This window comes from Primulina eburnea, chromosome 11, assembly GCF_022965805.1.
Source record: "Primulina eburnea isolate SZY01 chromosome 11, ASM2296580v1, whole genome shotgun sequence".
NCBI lineage: Eukaryota > Viridiplantae > Streptophyta > Magnoliopsida > Lamiales > Gesneriaceae > Primulina > Primulina eburnea.
In genome coordinates, this window is record NC_133111.1 from 37,634,097 (window position 1) to 37,651,860 (window position 17,764).

Genomic DNA, 17,764 nt, shown 5'->3' on the forward strand with positions numbered 1-17,764 from the left:
ATTTCATTAAAAGATTTTCAAGAAAAGATAAAACAAAAAATTTGACCTTAAATTTTTTTTTTTTTAAAAAAATCTTCCACCGCGCTTAAAATAAAACTAAACAAAGGCCTGACCTTTTTTTCCAAAGTAATAATTTCAAGTTAAAAATTTATGTGAGACGGTCTCACATGTCGTATTTTGTGAGACAGATCTCTTATTTGGGTCATGCACGAAAATGTATTACTTTTTATGCTAAGAGTACTACTTTTTATGTTAAGGTTGCGTTTGGTACAAGGATAAAATAAACGAATGATTAGTACGTAAATGATAAAAAAAATGATTGTGATTGAAATGTAATATATGATGTAAGGTGGTGGTGTGTTTGGTGAGATTCTTAAAAGTGTGATTAAATACTGACTTAACATGTATTACCCAAACTACCCTTTGACTTATTCATTTATTACTAAGGCCACCTTGATCTTTAATTTACCTATCCGCACATTTCCTTCTACTCATATCCGCCGCACAATATCTTCGATTGAAACCCTATCCGACAACACCGTAAAAGCTCCGCATAGATTCGTGAATTATTCTTGAAAATGTCTGGATCTTGATGTGTTCTAGGTGAATCCGAGAGCCGAAGGAGTGAAATTGTAGTGTCCAGGTTCAGATTCGATCGACATCGCAATATTTTAGACGAAATTGCAGGTGAAGCCCACAGCCGAAGTAGATGACAGGTCCAAGCTTCTTACAGGCCGTGAAAGTGACGAACTGTACAACAAATAAAGCTTCTTACAGGCCGTGAAAGTGAGTATTTTAGACAAAATTTTAGATTTTCTTTTATGAAGCTGCTTTATTTGTTGTACAGTTCGTGTTGTGTAAGTCTTGAAGCTGGTAGTCAATTTTGCAACTTCTATGGGTGTACGGTTGACAGCTTAATGAACTCTTATTTATCTGGTTTTCTTTGGTTATGATGTAATTTTCAAATCTTCTGGGGAAGGTGATAACTAGTTGACAAGTTTTTAGGTTTACAAAACTTTTTGTAGTTGTCGAAAAAGTTTTGTGTAAAACTTTATTCCAACGACATATCTGTATCTATGTCACTCATTTTCAAATTCATTCAATTAATCTTGGTCATAGCTTTCATGGATGTCAAGACACCACCACAATGTGAGTGCGGCAATGGGTATATGCTATTACGTGAAGCATGTCAATATTCCACCCGACTGGGCCAATATTACTTTAAATGTCCCGCCGGATTGAAACATCGGAACAGATTCATTTGGTACGATGAGTTGAATGTTGAAAAAGTTTCTGGGAACAATGACGTAACATCCACAGAATTCGAAATGGGTTCAACTTCGTCACGAAATCCAAATTGTCCTTCTACAATTCGTAGGCACACACAAGCATGCAATGCAGCTTGTAGTTCACACTCTTCTACTCTGAAGAATGCCGACACAATTGACACGAAACACCACGTTGAAACTAAGTCGAACATGCCATCCACCACATCCGGGACACCCAGCAATGCAGTGGAGCACACACATTTTTCTGTGGAACAAGTTTGTTGTTGTTTTGGTTGCTTTTGCACATTATTTTGTGTAATGATGTTTTTCATGCTTGTGATTATTATTTCTAAGTAAGTAATATGTTGTGTGTAGGTTTGTTATTTTGTAATATCTTGTTGCCAAATGGATAACATTTTGATGTGTTGTGTCGAATATGTGATATAGTGTTGTAATTTTTTGCTGTTTTCATTCACCTAATGTTAATCCTATATTTTATGTTAGTTTCTACTCTAATGTTCAATATAATTTACCATCTACTTTCAACATTACATTTGTCTTCTTACCTTCATCAATGAATTTAGCTTCAACAGTAAGGCCATGTACCGAATGCAACGAAGCCATGGTAAGATGATTGTAAGAAACCCATTCTCCCATTTTGAGATGTTTTTAATTTTCTCAAATTTAACATAAACTTATTTAAGAAAATGTTTTTACAGGAATTTCCATGCTGAAGAGGACGAATAAGGGCCACAGATTAAGGTGCAAGACTATTTGATGATTTCTGCTTACTCAGTGCGAGGCAATTTTTTTAACAATTAAAGTGAACTGAACAAAACTTCTATCTGCAGCCCAAGGTCAGTTAGGTGTAAATGTTTTTTTCACACTTGTCATGTTCATTGACGAACATGTGGGCAGATTGATTGGGTAAGGTTTAAATGCACTTCTGAAAATTATTTAATTAGTTTATGTCAACTTTCGTCTGTCATTCTTATGAGTTGTCATATACTGAATATAAATTAATGTCTATGAATAGAGTTTGACCTATATTGCCTACAATGTAAAATAACTCAAATTTGATATCTTCAGAGGATATGACATTTAATGTGGTAGGTTGTTGTGTAAAAAATTGCAATTTGTTGTGTACTTAAGGGAGTGATGTACTGTCAACTCCTGTGTGCAACTCATTCAGCCGAGAATAACACATCCCCTTGTGTTTGTAGGAAAAAAAAATGTCTGTGATTTTCCCTAGCTACTCTCAGCCTTCTGTTACCAGCAAATATGTAGTACCAGTGATATCCCCACTATCAGATGAAGAGATAGAGGGTGCTGATCAACTTGCAGATGCAGCGAAGAACCAAAAAATGGAGGCACCAACTCCTACACTTTCGTTGAAGAAAAGAGGAGGCAGAACAAAGAGTTTTGACCAGGTTGCGCATAGGTACTACGAAGAACAAACGAAGAATTTAACCACCAAGAAGCGTGGTTGTATTGCAGAGACAAGCTCGATGAAGAAGCGTGTTGGTACAGATAATTGTGTACCGGTTGTCATTATCGAATCATCGGACGACACGCGTGGACAAACATGTTCCCCTAATCAGTAAGTGTCGCGGTCTTGTAACCACCCTTTTGTTTATTTTGGATTGTATTATCGTTGTAGATATGTAGTTGAAGGTTAGGTGGGCAAGAGTTGTTTGTGATAATGGTGTGTGACAATCGATTGTGTATGCACGTATTAGTACTACGTTTGTATGCTGAAACTTCATTAACTTGTGTTGAAGTTATGCTGTTTAAGTATATAGCTTGAAGCATTTTGTGTACTTAGCAGATTTCGAAATCAACATATGTGTTTGTTGCACGAGTGGTTGTTGTAAAAAATTAAACCACTTTTCCTATAACACTTTTTAATATAAAAATAATTTTTCACTAATCAATTTACACAACGAAAATAATAGATAATTAATATTTTATATTTTGCAGATATCTCTGATTTTTGGAAGTTCAAATGGAGTACAAGAATTAGTATTTCACTAATCATTTGGTACAACCGATGTTTGGGAAGTTCAAATGGAGTAGTAGAATAATCATTTGGAGTTTCCAACTATCAAACGAAATTTTAAAGAATCAAAATTCCAATTTCAAACTTCAAATTCCACACACATTTATTTATTACTCGTTTGCATCAGAAATTTTTAATAATAACAATAATTGCTTTCGACAATTATTGCCGAAATAACAAATTTGTGACAGCTTGTGAAACTCCAAAATACAACTTCTTCATTGACGCACATTCACAACAACAAATGAGTGAACAAAGGTTAACGAAAGTTTTACATTCACACAATTTCAGTACTTGACAAAAGAGCATTGCATGGAAACTAAACATTACCCCAAAAGTGCTGCATTTAAAGGCAGAGTTTCAACTTGACCTTAGCAACCGTCTCGCTAAGCTCAATCTTCCGGCAGCACCCAAACGCAAAAACAGTGACAGCTTGGTAGGGTTGTCCACCAGTAACTCAATAACTACCACTTTCTCGTCCTCGCTCAACTCGTGAATTGTAGCCATTACCGTTAACAGATTTTCCTGTGCATTGCGCATCTTCTCGTGCTTCTTTCTCTGTAGCCAATTGTTTGATAAGGTCGGTGATTGTATCTTTCGTGATGATGGCGAAATTATTTATGGCTTCCACTATCGCACCATCATCATCATCCACCTGCTTCCTTTTCTTACCTTTCGAGTTTGCAGTCAATGTAGGTCGCGATGATGGTGTAAGAGACTGTGACATTGACTCAGCAGCTCCCTCGTCAACAGAGAACAAATCATCGACGCTCATATCTACAGTATCAACATAACATTGGTAGACAACAAAATTGTAGAGTATGTTGAACCCAAAAGTACCTTAATTAATGCTTCACATATGTCGTTTGAAGCTTCAATGGTCTTCTCTGTGTCGTTCCATCCGACGCCACTTCTACCTAATATTGTCACCAGAGATCCGTACAATTTCTTCCACACATGAAATTTTTGGAGTTAATATGTGGGTTGCCACGTAAGTTTGCGTTAGGCAGTGCAACTTTCATACGATTTTCAAGGAAAGATAAATAGCCTGGACGAAATCCATTGCCGCTCTTCCAACCTTGAATGGAAGCCTCTTTCAGTGCTTGTATGAGCAACTCTTCTTCACGTTCACTCCAACTACGTCTTGTCTTATCAGCTTTCTTGAATTTCCCAACACAATTCTCGGAAGTTGCTCCACTTTCCATATCTACGATGTTTGTACTGCCGTTCTGCTTTTCCTGCAAATACTACATACATCTCGTTAAGCATGTCAGAAGAAGTTAAATGAGTGACCATCACATATGTAATAACGTAAATAGACTACATAATAAAGGAAGAATTAATAAAAACAGAAAAACAGAAAGTTCAATCACGTTCTCAACATTTAAAGCTAATGAACATAAAATGCCACAACTACATAACCGCAAAACTTCAAACGACACAGAATACAAAATTCCGAATTTTTTAGTTAAAATTGTTCCACATCGACATTGCGAGGTTCTCCCTCCACATATCCCACTCATCCGATGACTCGAAGCTGTTGATGAAATCATCTTGTGTCTCATTTGACGGACTTACGACATCATCATTCAATTCCTCAATCGGATCATCGGGCATTTCAGACCTGATGAAGTTATGCAACAACATACATGCCATTATGATTCTGTTTTTTGTCTTTATTGGATAGAGCGATGGACTTCGAAGTATGACCCATCTTTTTTTCAACAAACCAAAGGCTCTCTCAACTACGTTGCGGGCATGCGAGTGTTTCCAATTAAATAACTCCTTATAATTCTATGGGCCATTTAAACGGTTTCCCCAAGCATCTCTATGATAGCGTACTCGCCTGTACGGAGTCAAGAATCCCTCTACATTTGCATATCCATTGTCACACAGGTAATAACAACCTAAAAATATTAAATTTGTTATTATGTTAGTATCATTATGTAAGCAGTAAATTTATGAAGAAATAAATAACAATGTTTGCATCTTGAGTCACGAGTGAGTAAAATTATGTAAGCAATAAAACATAGACGTAACAGTTAGTAATAAAAAAAAATTAGTAAGAAAACCTCTTGGAATTTTCAATGTCTCGTCACGAGTCAATGCATATTTAAGAACTCGAGCATCTGCTGCAGAGCCCTCTCACCCCGTAAGTGCATATATAAACTTCATGTCCCGGTCGCAAACCAAGAACGTTGACTGCAATAGTGCATTTTCTTGCACAATTTGTATCGATTAAACAAATTGGTTCTATATCGGGCCTTCTCCAGTGTTGGTACACGTACACTTATGTAGGTTTCGTCCAAAGCACCAAGACATCCCTGTACAATTTAACAATAAAAGAGCAGCATCAATGTAACTAGCAAATTTTTCATACATGAGTAGTTCGTGTATGTTAATATTGTACAAGTATTTAACAATGGATTGAGCTTACCTTGAAACATTTCCAAGATTCGCTGCTGCAAGCGTCATCGACAGGGGACAGTTTCACCAGTAGTATAGGATATAACATTAGAATTGCTCGGAGCACTTGATAGAAATGAGTGCTTATTGTATGGCCACTCCGTACGTAGTCATGACCAACAACTCGAGTTTTCTTGTGGTGCGCTAATATAGACAGGAACATGGTGACCTTCTCTTCAATTCGCACATATGGAGACTCCACCAGACCTCCAACATTAGTTAGCAAGTAACACAATCGTGCAAATGCATTCCTATTCATTCGCAAGTTCACCACACATTGAACATCTCCCATTTCAATAATCCGGTGCAAATGGTTAATTTGCACATATAATCTTTCTGTCATGCTGTAGGAGGTTGTTGGTCTACGCGTCTTGCAAAGTCGTTTCGCACGTAACTTCAATCGATGACGTCTCAAAAGTAACATAATCAAGAAGGATCGAAACATGATTTGGTGAAGAATCACAAAAAGTAGAATGTGTCTACGCATAATGGTCATCTATAGAAAATACTTCAAAAAAAAAATATAATTTAACATGTATTTAAAAATGCATTCACAAATACCCCGTACAATTTCATACATTGTCAAAAAACACAGTAGGGTGAACACCAGATTTTTAATTTTCAAGGGCTTATTACAAAACACATCACATCATAAAATGAACATATATTTGAAGTCCGGAGTAAGCGCAGTATTTATTATTACTATTAACCAAACCATGAGTATTTCAAAATTGATTTCTTGAAGCACATCTAGCATAGAGTCTGAAGTAAGAAATGGACAGTTGGTTACTCAGAGTTCGTGTTCGCTTGAAATGAAATGAAATTGATGACATCTAAACAAAAGCTCGGCACAGGAAAAATATCAGAAACGAAAGATTCAATTAAATAGCAGTAAGAAATGGGCAGGTACTTTACAAAAATTCATTTTTACAAAAGCTTCTGCAAATTCAAGTAAATATCCAAGAATTTAAACATTGTTTACCTGATTTAGGAAGATTTGGCCGAAGACAGCGCAGACCTAAGCGACTCCCCTTTCTTCCGTTGTACGCTCTTGTTTTGTTAGAGGAAGGGTCTTTTGTGGGCCTTCTTTTGATAGAAAAGGGTATAATAGGAAAACAGACGTTGGATAGATAGAAGGACTAATAATTCTGGGCCATGCGATGAGTTTAAATTAACCAGCCTAATACAACATAGTCCACTGAACACTAGATTAGATGGGTTTAATTACAAACGTACCAAACGTCGGATTAGCTAGGGAAAAAACCCAAACCTATTTTATCCACCCAACCAAGCAAGGCCTAAGAGTATTATTTTTTATTGTGAATATCGGTAGGATTGACCCGTCTCACAGATAAATATTCGTGAGACCGTCTCACAAGATACCTACTCTAATTTCAAAGGGGTTCGAATGAATTTAAAAATATGGAATTCAATTACATTTAAATTGTGTGGATTCATTTCAGAGGAGGAGTTTCATCCTAGTTCCGCCTCTTCTCCTTGTCTCATGACTCGGTGTTAACTTATGAGTATTTCTCTCCGTGTTCCATTATCATTATATTTTATGAATCTCAATGTTGATGATCCAATGACTAACATTAGACTAAGAAGAGAAATATCATAAAATAATCCCATGACTCGTCTCATATCACATGTACATCTCTAGTTGAATGACTTGCATTTAATGAAGTGATTTGTTGAATCTCATCTGATTCAGGATAATTGATATATGTATTAAAATCAATAAAAACAAAAAAATGGTCTCAAAAATTGCAAAGAATGAAATTGAATTCCATACAAGTCAGAACTTCAATAAAACGACAATTAATTTGATTTACATATTCAATTTATTTTTTATTTAAATATCTTTTATCCAAATACTTTTGGGTTTGAAAAGATCGAGTTTGGACTAGAAGTCCAAGTTAGTCATGTTATTTGAGAATCATAGGATTACGTTAAATTATGAAACAGTAGGTTCCATCGTCGGCATTCGATTTAAATTTGCGTTGGAGTATTATTATTCGAAAGATTGACCCAATGCTTGTCGATGGAAAATATTGGTCCACTCAAAAATACGATCCGATAATAAATGATTAAAAAATGTACAAAAAATTAAACCACGATTAATCGGTTTTAAGTTAAAATTTTATTTCTATTCTCTATGTTTATTTCCCAGTTTAACCAATTCAAATATTAAAAAAAATGTTAAAAGTATTATAATATTCGTCTCACCGAACGGCCTAAAATCGTGTTTAAAATAGGCAGCCCGATAAAGTTCTCGAACACCAGGGGCCAACATAAAGCATAAATTCTTTAAATCCTCTCAAAACCACTCAAAGCATCATAGACATTAAAATCTTAAAAGTAACTTAAATCATTAGCATAAATCATAAACATAAATTCGGATAACAAGCGCTGGTCCTCGGGTTATATGCACTTTCAGTCCAAAAAGATCAACCATCAAGACTTCCCTCTACATTAATATCATGCTCACTGCATATGTCACACTTAGTGAGTCTAATGACTCGGCAAACCATAATCTTGATAGCAAGTAATACATATACAATCACATACAACAATGAATTTTTTTTTACTTAAAATAACATTTCATGAACATGAATAAACTTAAACATTTTTCTTTTCATCATAAACATAACATATCATATTTTTTCCTTTCATCATACACATACACATACACGTTTATCTTTTTGTTGAATTCAGATTTTCAATTGTGACTTTTGTATTAGCGATAGGTCGATTAATCCATCTACGTGTATCTACAGTACTGGGCGGCGGGGACATCAGCAACACTCTCACTCATCAACTGAGCATTGGCCAATCATATCATGTCAATAGAAATACAATCGTCGGGCTCCCTCTAAGCCTTTTCCTGTAAACGGGCTCTCTTTGGGCCTTTTCCCTCACGATATCTCCAATCATATCACCGTATCATCTTATTAGTCACAATCAATTCACCTCCTTCAATTTTTCATATTTCCATCACTTATAAAAACTCATGCATATATACATCATTTTTCTTTTAAACCAATCGTGCAACATATCTTTTAGCATTAATGTTTCATCATAAAATTCCATAAACATTTGAAATAAACGTATTAACATATTTTACAGCATTCAGGACACTGCCAGGACGTCTAACATTATACAGGTGTAAAATGATCGTTTTACCCCTAGAAGCATAACTTTTCGTATTTATCCTTAGACCTCGAAATGACGTCCCAAATCATTCCAAACTTAACATATAACCTTATAAGACTTCCATAAATATTCCTTGGACGTAAACTTATGCCCCTCGACTAGTTTCCCAAATCGTTTTTAAAGCTTACACGTACATCCTGATTTTGACTTGTATTGACTCGAAACTTTACCAAACTTGAACCAAAGCTTAATAACACCTAACTAAACCATATTCAAGCCAATTAAGAACCTCGATCAAGTCTATGACTCCTACTGAATTCAGCCCTTATTTTCGAAAACCATATGCTTCTTTCCTTGGCACCTTCGGCCCTAACCCCTCTTCTCCATGACCAGACCCTAGACCACCCTCCTATGACTCTACTGGACCCAAATAGACCCTACTGGACCGAGCCTAACCAACCCTAACATGACCAGCCCTTCGCCTACAACAAGAAAGCCAAGCATGACCTCTTTTTTGCGATACTTCCCTAGGCTTCGCACCAGCCTCCCCTTGAGCCGTCTAGGACCATGACTCAACCCCTATGGACTCTGCTGGACCCTCCTAGACCGAGCCTAGAAGCCCTAGAAGCCCAGCCCCTCAACTCGTCTACTAACATGCTCACGGCTCCCTCACATCATGCGATCCCCCTTGCCCTTCGAGCCAACTCTCGTGCAGCCATCTTAGGACCCTCAAGCAGCCCTCTTAGGTCTCCTAGTCATGCTCTAACAGTAGCTAGAAACCGTAAACAACAAGGACTCCTAGCCAAAGACTCCTTAGCCCTAGGACTATTATTTGTGTTCATAATGGCACCCCTACTGTCCAGCCCCTTTAACATGCATCTATGGACCCTTAAACATCTGGAAAAACATCCCTTCAAGTTCCTCTACCATGACAGCCCCTTGATGCATCATTAGGAAGAGTTTTAAAAGATGAGAACACTAGTTTTGTGCATGTATAGCCATAAAAACGAAAATATATGGTGTAAAAGATGAGAAAAAAGAGATTAAGACATGTCTTTGCATACATTACGCACGAAAACGTTTTGGTGATTCGAGGGACGTCGACAGAGAGAACCTTGCTGAATTTTTCCTCAAGCTTTTCATGGCTTTCCTTTCAAAATCCGTGTGGTGTGTGTGTGTGTGTGTTTTGCTAGGAAGAGTCCTAGTTTGTTTTGGGGGCGAGGGGACGTGAGTTGTGCCGTAGTTGGGGAGGGTCATTAGCTTTTTATTCCTAGTTAAAACTCATGGTATAAACTTGAGTCCATTAGTCAAGTATAATAGGCCTATTAAACCTAGTAGTTATTATTTAAAATATTTTGTTTAGGAAATTTTGTGAAATTATTATCCGATTTCTCAAAAAGTTTCTATTTTCGTTGAAAATATAATACCGTTAAAAATTACAACTGATCGTATAAAATCACCTCAAAATTCTTTATTCTTAAAAACATCATAAAACAAACCTTATTTTAAATTATTAAGAACAATTATTTAATAAAAATATTTTTCTTTTTTCAACACTCATTTCGAATAACTTTTAAAATACGATTTTATACATCCTTGTAAAAAAATACATTTTAAATATGTAAACATGCACATCATATTTAATTCATGCAATTAAAATCATTTAATTAAAATATATAAAAATAATAATAACTTCCGTACATATGTTTCACGTTAACTGTCAAAATTTTGAAACGTTACACCAATATTAATAAATACTCATTTGCCCCCTTACCCAAGGTTGTCAGAAAGTAAGACCGCGACTTTATAAAAAAAATGTGATCTTCAAAAAGACACTCGACAGCTGCCCGTTGATAAATGCATATCACGAGAGCAACACACAATGGAAAAGTGACAATGACATAAAACTTGATGCACTGCAGCATCCGTCCAAACTAATACAGCGATATTATCGTCACCCTTTCGGACCATAAAGGGTCACAGAATCTCACTACGCACAAAGTGGAGAACAATTTTATATCATAGAAGAAGCACGTACAATGGAGGAGGAAAATACGAGTATTTTAACATTATTACACATCAGGACCAATCTATGATCACCACAAAATTCTTCAAAACATGAGAGGTAAAAACCAAGCAGGTGCACTAGTTGAGAATAACTGTTGCGAGCAGAGCTCATTTTATTAAAACTAGAATGACATGGTACCACCCCTAGCAAATGTGCCACCACGATGAGTACTCCAGAGAAATTGGAATTACTTAACAGACGCAATGTGCCTGATCAAATCGACCACCCGTGTGCTGCAGGAAAAGAGGAAACCAATCAGCCACGCAAAATTGGCAAAAGCTACTCAGAGATTGTTTGAATACATAGATTCCCTATGTGAACCACTGCAAAAGGGTGAATTAGAGTTACCTGTAACCCCATTCGTTGTCATACCAAGAGACGAGCTTGACAAAATTTTCGTTCAATGCAATCCCTGCTTGAGCATCAAAGATACTTGACCTGCAATTCAACAGTTGCCGATGTTATTAGATTCTAAAAGCAAATCCAGATATATTTAACTATTTGGTCACAGCAACAGCGAGTCCACAACATTCAAAATGGTAGATTGATAGTCCGCGTATGTGACTTCGAAGCCAACCTGCTGTCACCCACAAAGTCAGTCGATACAACATGCTCATCAGTGTAGCCCAAGATCCCTTTCAAATTCCCCTCGGACTCCTCCCTAACAAAGTCACAGGCACAATTATTAAAACAGGCCAATGGCAACACACTCAAGAAAAAATACAATATTATGAGCAGGAAAGCCTATAAATGCATACGCTTAATAAAGTTGATGTTCTTACTTAATAGCTGTCTTGATTTGCTCATATGTAGCCTTTTTCTCCAACCTCACGGTTAGATCAACCACAGAGACATCAACAGTTGGGACACGGAAAGACATACCAGTCAATTTCCCGTTGAGAGCAGGAAGAACTTTGCCGACAGCCTTATAATAATTAAAAACAAAAAATAGCAAAGGAGGTATTAATAGCTTTATGAGCGGAGAATAACCACTTTCTATTCATCCAAAGTAAGAACATAGCACAACTGCACAAGTATGGCCAAAGGCTATATACCTTTGCTGCTCCAGTGCTGCTGGGAATGATGTTGAAAGAAGCAGCTCTCCCACCCCTCCAGTCCTTTGCAGATGGTCCATCAACAGTCTTTTGAGTGGCTAAGTGAAAGTCAAAGCACCATCAGCAGCGAGAGACATATTGAAAATTGAAAGAAAACAATTTATTAAACCAACCTGTAATTGCGTGGACGGTGGTCATAAGTCCTTCTACAATACCAAACCTATCATTGATAACCTGCAGGTTCATTTAGCACAAAATGTAAAACATGGTAGACATTTCAAAATAGAAACATGAAAACACGCCAAAAAACAGAGTCAACAAACCTTGGCCAAAGGAGCAAGACAGTTTGTGGTGCAGCTAGCATTGGAAACAATATTGAGATCCGGTGTGTATTCCTTCTCATTGACACCAACAACAAACATGGGTGCATCTTTGCTTGGAGCGGAAATAACAACTTTCTTTGCACCCCCCTGGTGAAACACAAAATTACAGGAGACATCACTAGCAGGGTACAACAAGTTAAGGCATTTACACTGAAGTTGCCGGGAAAAATGTTCTGCCAATAAACTCTCAAAAAGATTCATCACGCATGCTCAGATTTTGGAAGTACGTGAATATTGATTAAAACATAGAAGGCAATTTCTCGGATACATGTTTTTACATCTTCTACCAATTTGCAAGGGACGGTCACATCCTTATCCTTTACACCATCATATCCATATACATCAACCCGAACGAACGAAAAAAATTGGAGGAGGATAATATAAGGAACCAACATACAACACAGTGGCTTCAAGAATGGCAAACACAAAAACTAATGGAGACGGCGGTGATGTCTATCAAAGAATCCCATACCTTTAAATGGGCCGCAGCCTTGTCCTTGTCGGTGAATACTCCAGTTGACTCCACAACATACTCCGCACCACTGTCAGCCCAAGGAATCTCCTCAGGGTTCCTTCAAAATCACCAAATTAAAATTTCAATTACCAGTCTATACAAAACATAAATAATCATCAACCAAATATACACAAAAACGAATGAGCGTACTTAATGCCATATACTGCAACAGGCTTCCCCCCAAAGAGAAGGGTTTTCTCATCCTTAACAGTGATCTCGTTGTGCTTCCATTGTCCATGAACACTATCATACTTGAACATATAGGTCTGCAGTAACACAAAGATTTCACATGTAACAAAGTTCAAACAAGCCCCACATCCAGAAAGCCCACGTTTGAGAATATCAACTCAGAAACAACGCAAAAAGAACACAACTCCTTTCCTAACGAACTCTTCCAACCACCCCATTTTCACAACTCTACACACAGCCTTGAGCCTCAACACAAATGACATAACAAGAAGCATCAACGGTTCTAACATTTCTAACATCAAAGTAAAAGTTTCCAGCTACTCCAAGCATAGAGGCACGCAAATACTGTCACATACTAATTATCAAACAAAAATAATCCCTCCTCCACTGTCGAATCAGATCCAGCGAAAGAAAAAAAAAATGATAAGAAAATTCAAATAAAAATACCATGTAGTCAATGGTAATAAAGGGATCGTTGACAGCAACAAGCTCAACATCGTCTCTCTGAAGAGCCACTCTGGCCACCAACCGGCCGATTCTTCCAAACCCTAAAACAGCAACAATACTCTTCCATCAATAACCAGAGAAAAAATCACTTTAATGAAAAACACAAAATCAAAAATCAGATCCAGTACCATTGATTCCAATCTTAATCTTGGCTGCACATGAAAAAAAAAACAGAAAAGTAAAAATTAAACTGCAGATCCATCATATTGAAGCAAAAAAACGAAGAAATAACTACGATAAAATCATTGAAAGTGAAATCGATACCCATCTTCTAGAGAGAGAATCGGAAATGCAGGAAAATAGGGTTTCGTGTCTGAAAAGGAGTGCGTATTGAGTGCCACGAAGGTGTGTCATTTGGGGGGTTTATATATAAAAATGGATTGAATTGGGAGCGTTGGATTGAATAACTAATGTGTTTATTGGCTGTACGATTGTACGGTGGGGATGATTTGGTTTGTGGAAGGTGTGTGTAAAATCTGAATCCCATGTGTATATTTTTTAATCCACACAAGCATTTCAAATATTTTTTAATTTATTTATTAATTATTAAATTAATATTAGTTATTAATTTAATAATTTTTTTAATTAATTCATTGATAAAGCCTAAATTAGATAATTAGAAATAAAATTACAATAGATAGTAGTGAAATTAAGAATAATAATTTCTTTTTGGCTTGAGAGAGAATTTATTAAAATCAGCATTCTAACTTGAAATCTCATCTCACATATGAGATTTTGGTGTTAAATGTTCTATCCATCAATGATATATACGAACAAACTTGATGTCATAATCCGCTTTTTTATTCAATATCAAAATTTACTCTGTTTTTATTCAACATTTGTTATTCAATAAAAAAATCTATTATCGTAAATTTAGCGTCAAACACAACTTTTTTTAAATCTTATAAAAAAATTATCCAAATTTAAAGTAATCATGTCAGATATTGTTTATTAAGGAAATGATATATTGAAGGGAAAAAAACTTTTTTTTTAATTTTATATAAATTTTGCCCAATTTCGAATGACTCTTATGAGACCGTTTCACGAAACTTTATCTGTCAAACAAGTAAACCCTATCGATATTCACAATAAAAAATAATACTCTTAGCATAAAAATTAATATTTTTTTATGGATAACTCAAATAAGATATTCGTCTCACAAAATACGACCATGAGACAGTCTCACAAGTTTTTGTCAATTCAAATTGATCCTCTTTCAAAAATTATATATATATTTTAAATAAAAAAACAGACTTTCTTTTAATCTCGTGTAAATTTTATCCATATTCAAATCATCGTATCATCTGTCGAGTACAAAATTATATGTATTTAAAAAACAAAAATATACATAAAATCATATAATTTTGTGTTTAAATTAATTTTTAAATAAGAAATTTAAGTATGTCCAAGGACCAAGTATTATATTTATTATTAGATGGGTCCGTGGTCAGGCTGGTATTATACGAACCCATTGAAGAACCGAGCACATATTGTTATCAAAATAAATAATAAATAAATAAAAAATTACTATATTTTATGGAGATCACGGGATTTCGTGTCTCTTATTGGGTAGCCATTGTGGGGCAGATACAAATTGACTCTCGCCACAAGTGGACAACATGTTTCTCGTCCCAAACTTATCATATTATATATATGTATGTATATGAATTTTTCAATTCAATTATCGGTGAATATGTCGATGAGGTATCATCCAAAAAAATTATCGGTGAGGTCTTGAGCGTTGATCCGAGACTTATCTCGAGCAAAGAAAATACAAAAAAAAAAAAAACTAAATCTATCTAAATAAATTAAGAAAAATACCCCCAATCAACGAGAATTGAATGTGAGACTAATAGTTAAGGTTGAAGTCTCAGGTCGACGTTCAAGTAGCATGGGCAGTTATATTATATATTTGTAATCTGAAACAATATCATACTTGTATTCTCAAAAAAAAAAAATTTGTTTGTCGAATATGAGTTATCATCAGAATCAGATAAATTAAGAATCGATTAATCTGATATCGTGATTGTTGGACTTTGTATTTTTGTTTATCGAGCTTTTTCCAATTTGTAAAGAAATTGCTTAAGCATCTTATAACTTTGATAAGTGGATGATAAGCATGGAATGTAAAATGTTTCGTATTGAAAAATAATATTAACATGAGTGAAGTTATATTATATCACACTTTGTGAAAGCGTAAAAATTATTGATCAAGAGATTTTCTCGCACACGCTTGCAGAAGCTTGACTTGTGTGCAAGCATTCGAGTACGACTTAAGCGGCGTCGAATGTCGGACACCAATCAAGGCAAAATTCCCGCCAAGGTTCACCTGCTATTTTCCTAAATTTTTATTTTCGAATAAATTATCTTTAGATCTATTTAGATGTGACCTTTCACTTGGCTTTACAAGCATCAGTTTGGTCTACTGTTTTAGTTTTACTTCCTATATTTTCTCACGATATTGTTTATTAATTTATGTTCAGATTTCTGTATTTTCAAAAATTTATATAATATTTTATTTCTCTTTTTAGAACTACTATTATTGGCTAACAGTGATATCGTGTAGGATCGGTCCGATTCCATTACTCCACAATTTGAAACTGGTTTAATCCTATTTGATAAAATGTTTGCCTATAAACTACCCAGTGGAAACTAAACAAGTTTTACATTTTTTTAGAAAATAAAATAATAACCAAATATTCTTCAAGATGGGTTTCATCAACTACTATTTTTTTATTAATTTTATATATTTTTAATGTTATTTGACTTCTTTTTATTCATGATATTCTCGTTTAAAAAATTAAATTAATTCTAAACATATGATAATGTTTAACTTCGATATAAATAAATGGTTGTAAGAATATCATAAATATTCAAAAATTTAGCTTATTAAAGTTTGAAAATAATTGACATTAGGTGAGCAATAGTGATCATTATTACTTTACAAATATACATCTATTAAGAGTGCCTATACAATCTAAAATAAAGTGATTATTATATTTTTTTAAAATTGGTAAAAAATAATAATAGTTATTTTTTAAAAGGTTGCAAACACTATCTTAGTACTATTTAAATCACTCCAAAAATTTTAAGGTATTTTATTAAAATTTAATTAATAAATTTAAATTAATAATAATGATAATGATAATAATAAATAAATCAATAAAAATATTTATTCTAGCACGAAGTTTGACATAGATAAATTATTTACATACACATTAATTTACTTAATAGCTAAAAGAATTTGAATGAAATAAATAAAAATGTATATAAATAATATTAATAATTTTTTATTCTACAAAAAAAAATTAATAATGTATATTGAATATTAAAAACGCATAAAATATACTTCCAAAATAATATAACTTAAATAAATAAAACTTAATAAAATAATACTTAATTCAAATGGTCTATTAATTATTAAATTCAACGGTTAATATGTTCCACCAATTTAGGTGAACACTTCCATAATAAAATATTAATTAATTCAAATGGTAATATTTTCCAAGTTTTGGACTTTGAGTGAGTCTCATGTGAGACCGTCTCACGGATAATAATCCGTGAGACGGGTCAACCCTACTCATATTCACAACAAAAAGTAATATTCTTAGCATAAAAAGTGATATTTTTTCATGGGTGACCCAAATAAGATATCCGTCTCACAAATAAGACCCGTGAGACCGTCTCACACAAATTTTTGCCTTGGACTTTTGCATGTGTCAAAAAATGAGACTTACGTGTGTTTCAAGGGATGAACTTGACACTTGTTAGAACATACTGACTCACTCATTCCAATTTTTTGCTATAAATAGGTCTTATTTGAAAATTTTCATCAGATTAAATGACCAAATTTCGTGGGTTTTTAGCTATAAAATAGTGAGTTTGAAGGGGAAACAAAAATAGTCAAAAATAAAAGAAAACTAGGAAAAATTAGCAATTCATCTCCAAAAAATTCGAAAAATTTACACAACACCCCATGTCTATCCAAAAACCAAAGTGTATAGGGTGTATTAATATCAGCGACCGATTTTAGCCAGAAAATCAAGAATTACGAAAAACAGTTTCTGAAAAAATTCCAAAAAACTTGTGATTCAAGTAG

General features: G+C 34.6%; 1 protein-coding gene and 2 long non-coding RNA genes across 4 annotated transcripts; 1 reads left to right on the forward strand and 2 right to left on the reverse strand.

Moving 5' to 3' along the window:
- Positions 1-321: 321 nt before the first annotated feature.
- On the forward strand, positions 322-3,064 carry LOC140804801 (uncharacterized). Of its 2 annotated transcripts, XR_012112205.1 has the most exons (4): positions 322-742; positions 1,120-1,904; positions 1,988-2,129; positions 2,492-3,064. It is a non-coding gene; the product is annotated as an uncharacterized lncRNA (long non-coding RNA). The 2 variants fall into 2 exon arrangements; XR_012112204.1 differs by having other exon boundaries at positions 1,120-2,129.
- A 2,513-nt stretch (positions 3,065-5,577) lies between these two features.
- LOC140806113 (uncharacterized) lies at positions 5,578-7,092 on the reverse strand. Its single transcript, XR_012112450.1, has 2 exons — positions 5,765-7,092; positions 5,578-5,651 (listed from the first exon to the last, which is right to left on the reverse strand). It is a non-coding gene; the product is annotated as an uncharacterized lncRNA (long non-coding RNA).
- A 3,848-nt stretch (positions 7,093-10,940) lies between these two features.
- LOC140805776 (glyceraldehyde-3-phosphate dehydrogenase, cytosolic-like) lies at positions 10,941-14,025 on the reverse strand. The gene is made up of 12 exons (XM_073162081.1): positions 13,930-14,025; positions 13,794-13,817; positions 13,606-13,706; positions 13,120-13,235; positions 12,928-13,027; positions 12,396-12,542; positions 12,246-12,306; positions 12,073-12,170; positions 11,800-11,942; positions 11,595-11,678; positions 11,366-11,455; positions 10,941-11,250 (listed from the first exon to the last, which is right to left on the reverse strand). Exons 1-12 carry the CDS (start codon positions 13,931-13,933, stop codon positions 11,205-11,207), a joined length of 1,014 nt encoding a protein of 337 aa, XP_073018182.1. The 5' UTR covers positions 13,934-14,025; the 3' UTR covers positions 10,941-11,204.
- Positions 14,026-17,764: the final 3,739 nt, after the last annotated feature.

Excerpts from the sequence above, each read along its gene's own strand:
- LOC140805776 (XM_073162081.1), bottom strand. Across the intron at positions 13,028-13,119 it reads GTTGCAGTATATGGCATTAA|GAACCCTGAGGAGATTCCTT; the intron begins GTACGCTCATTC and ends GTGATTTTGAAG. Across the intron at positions 12,171-12,245 it reads CACCGTCCACGCAATTACAG|CCACTCAAAAGACTGTTGAT; the intron begins GTTGGTTTAATA and ends ACTTTCACTTAG.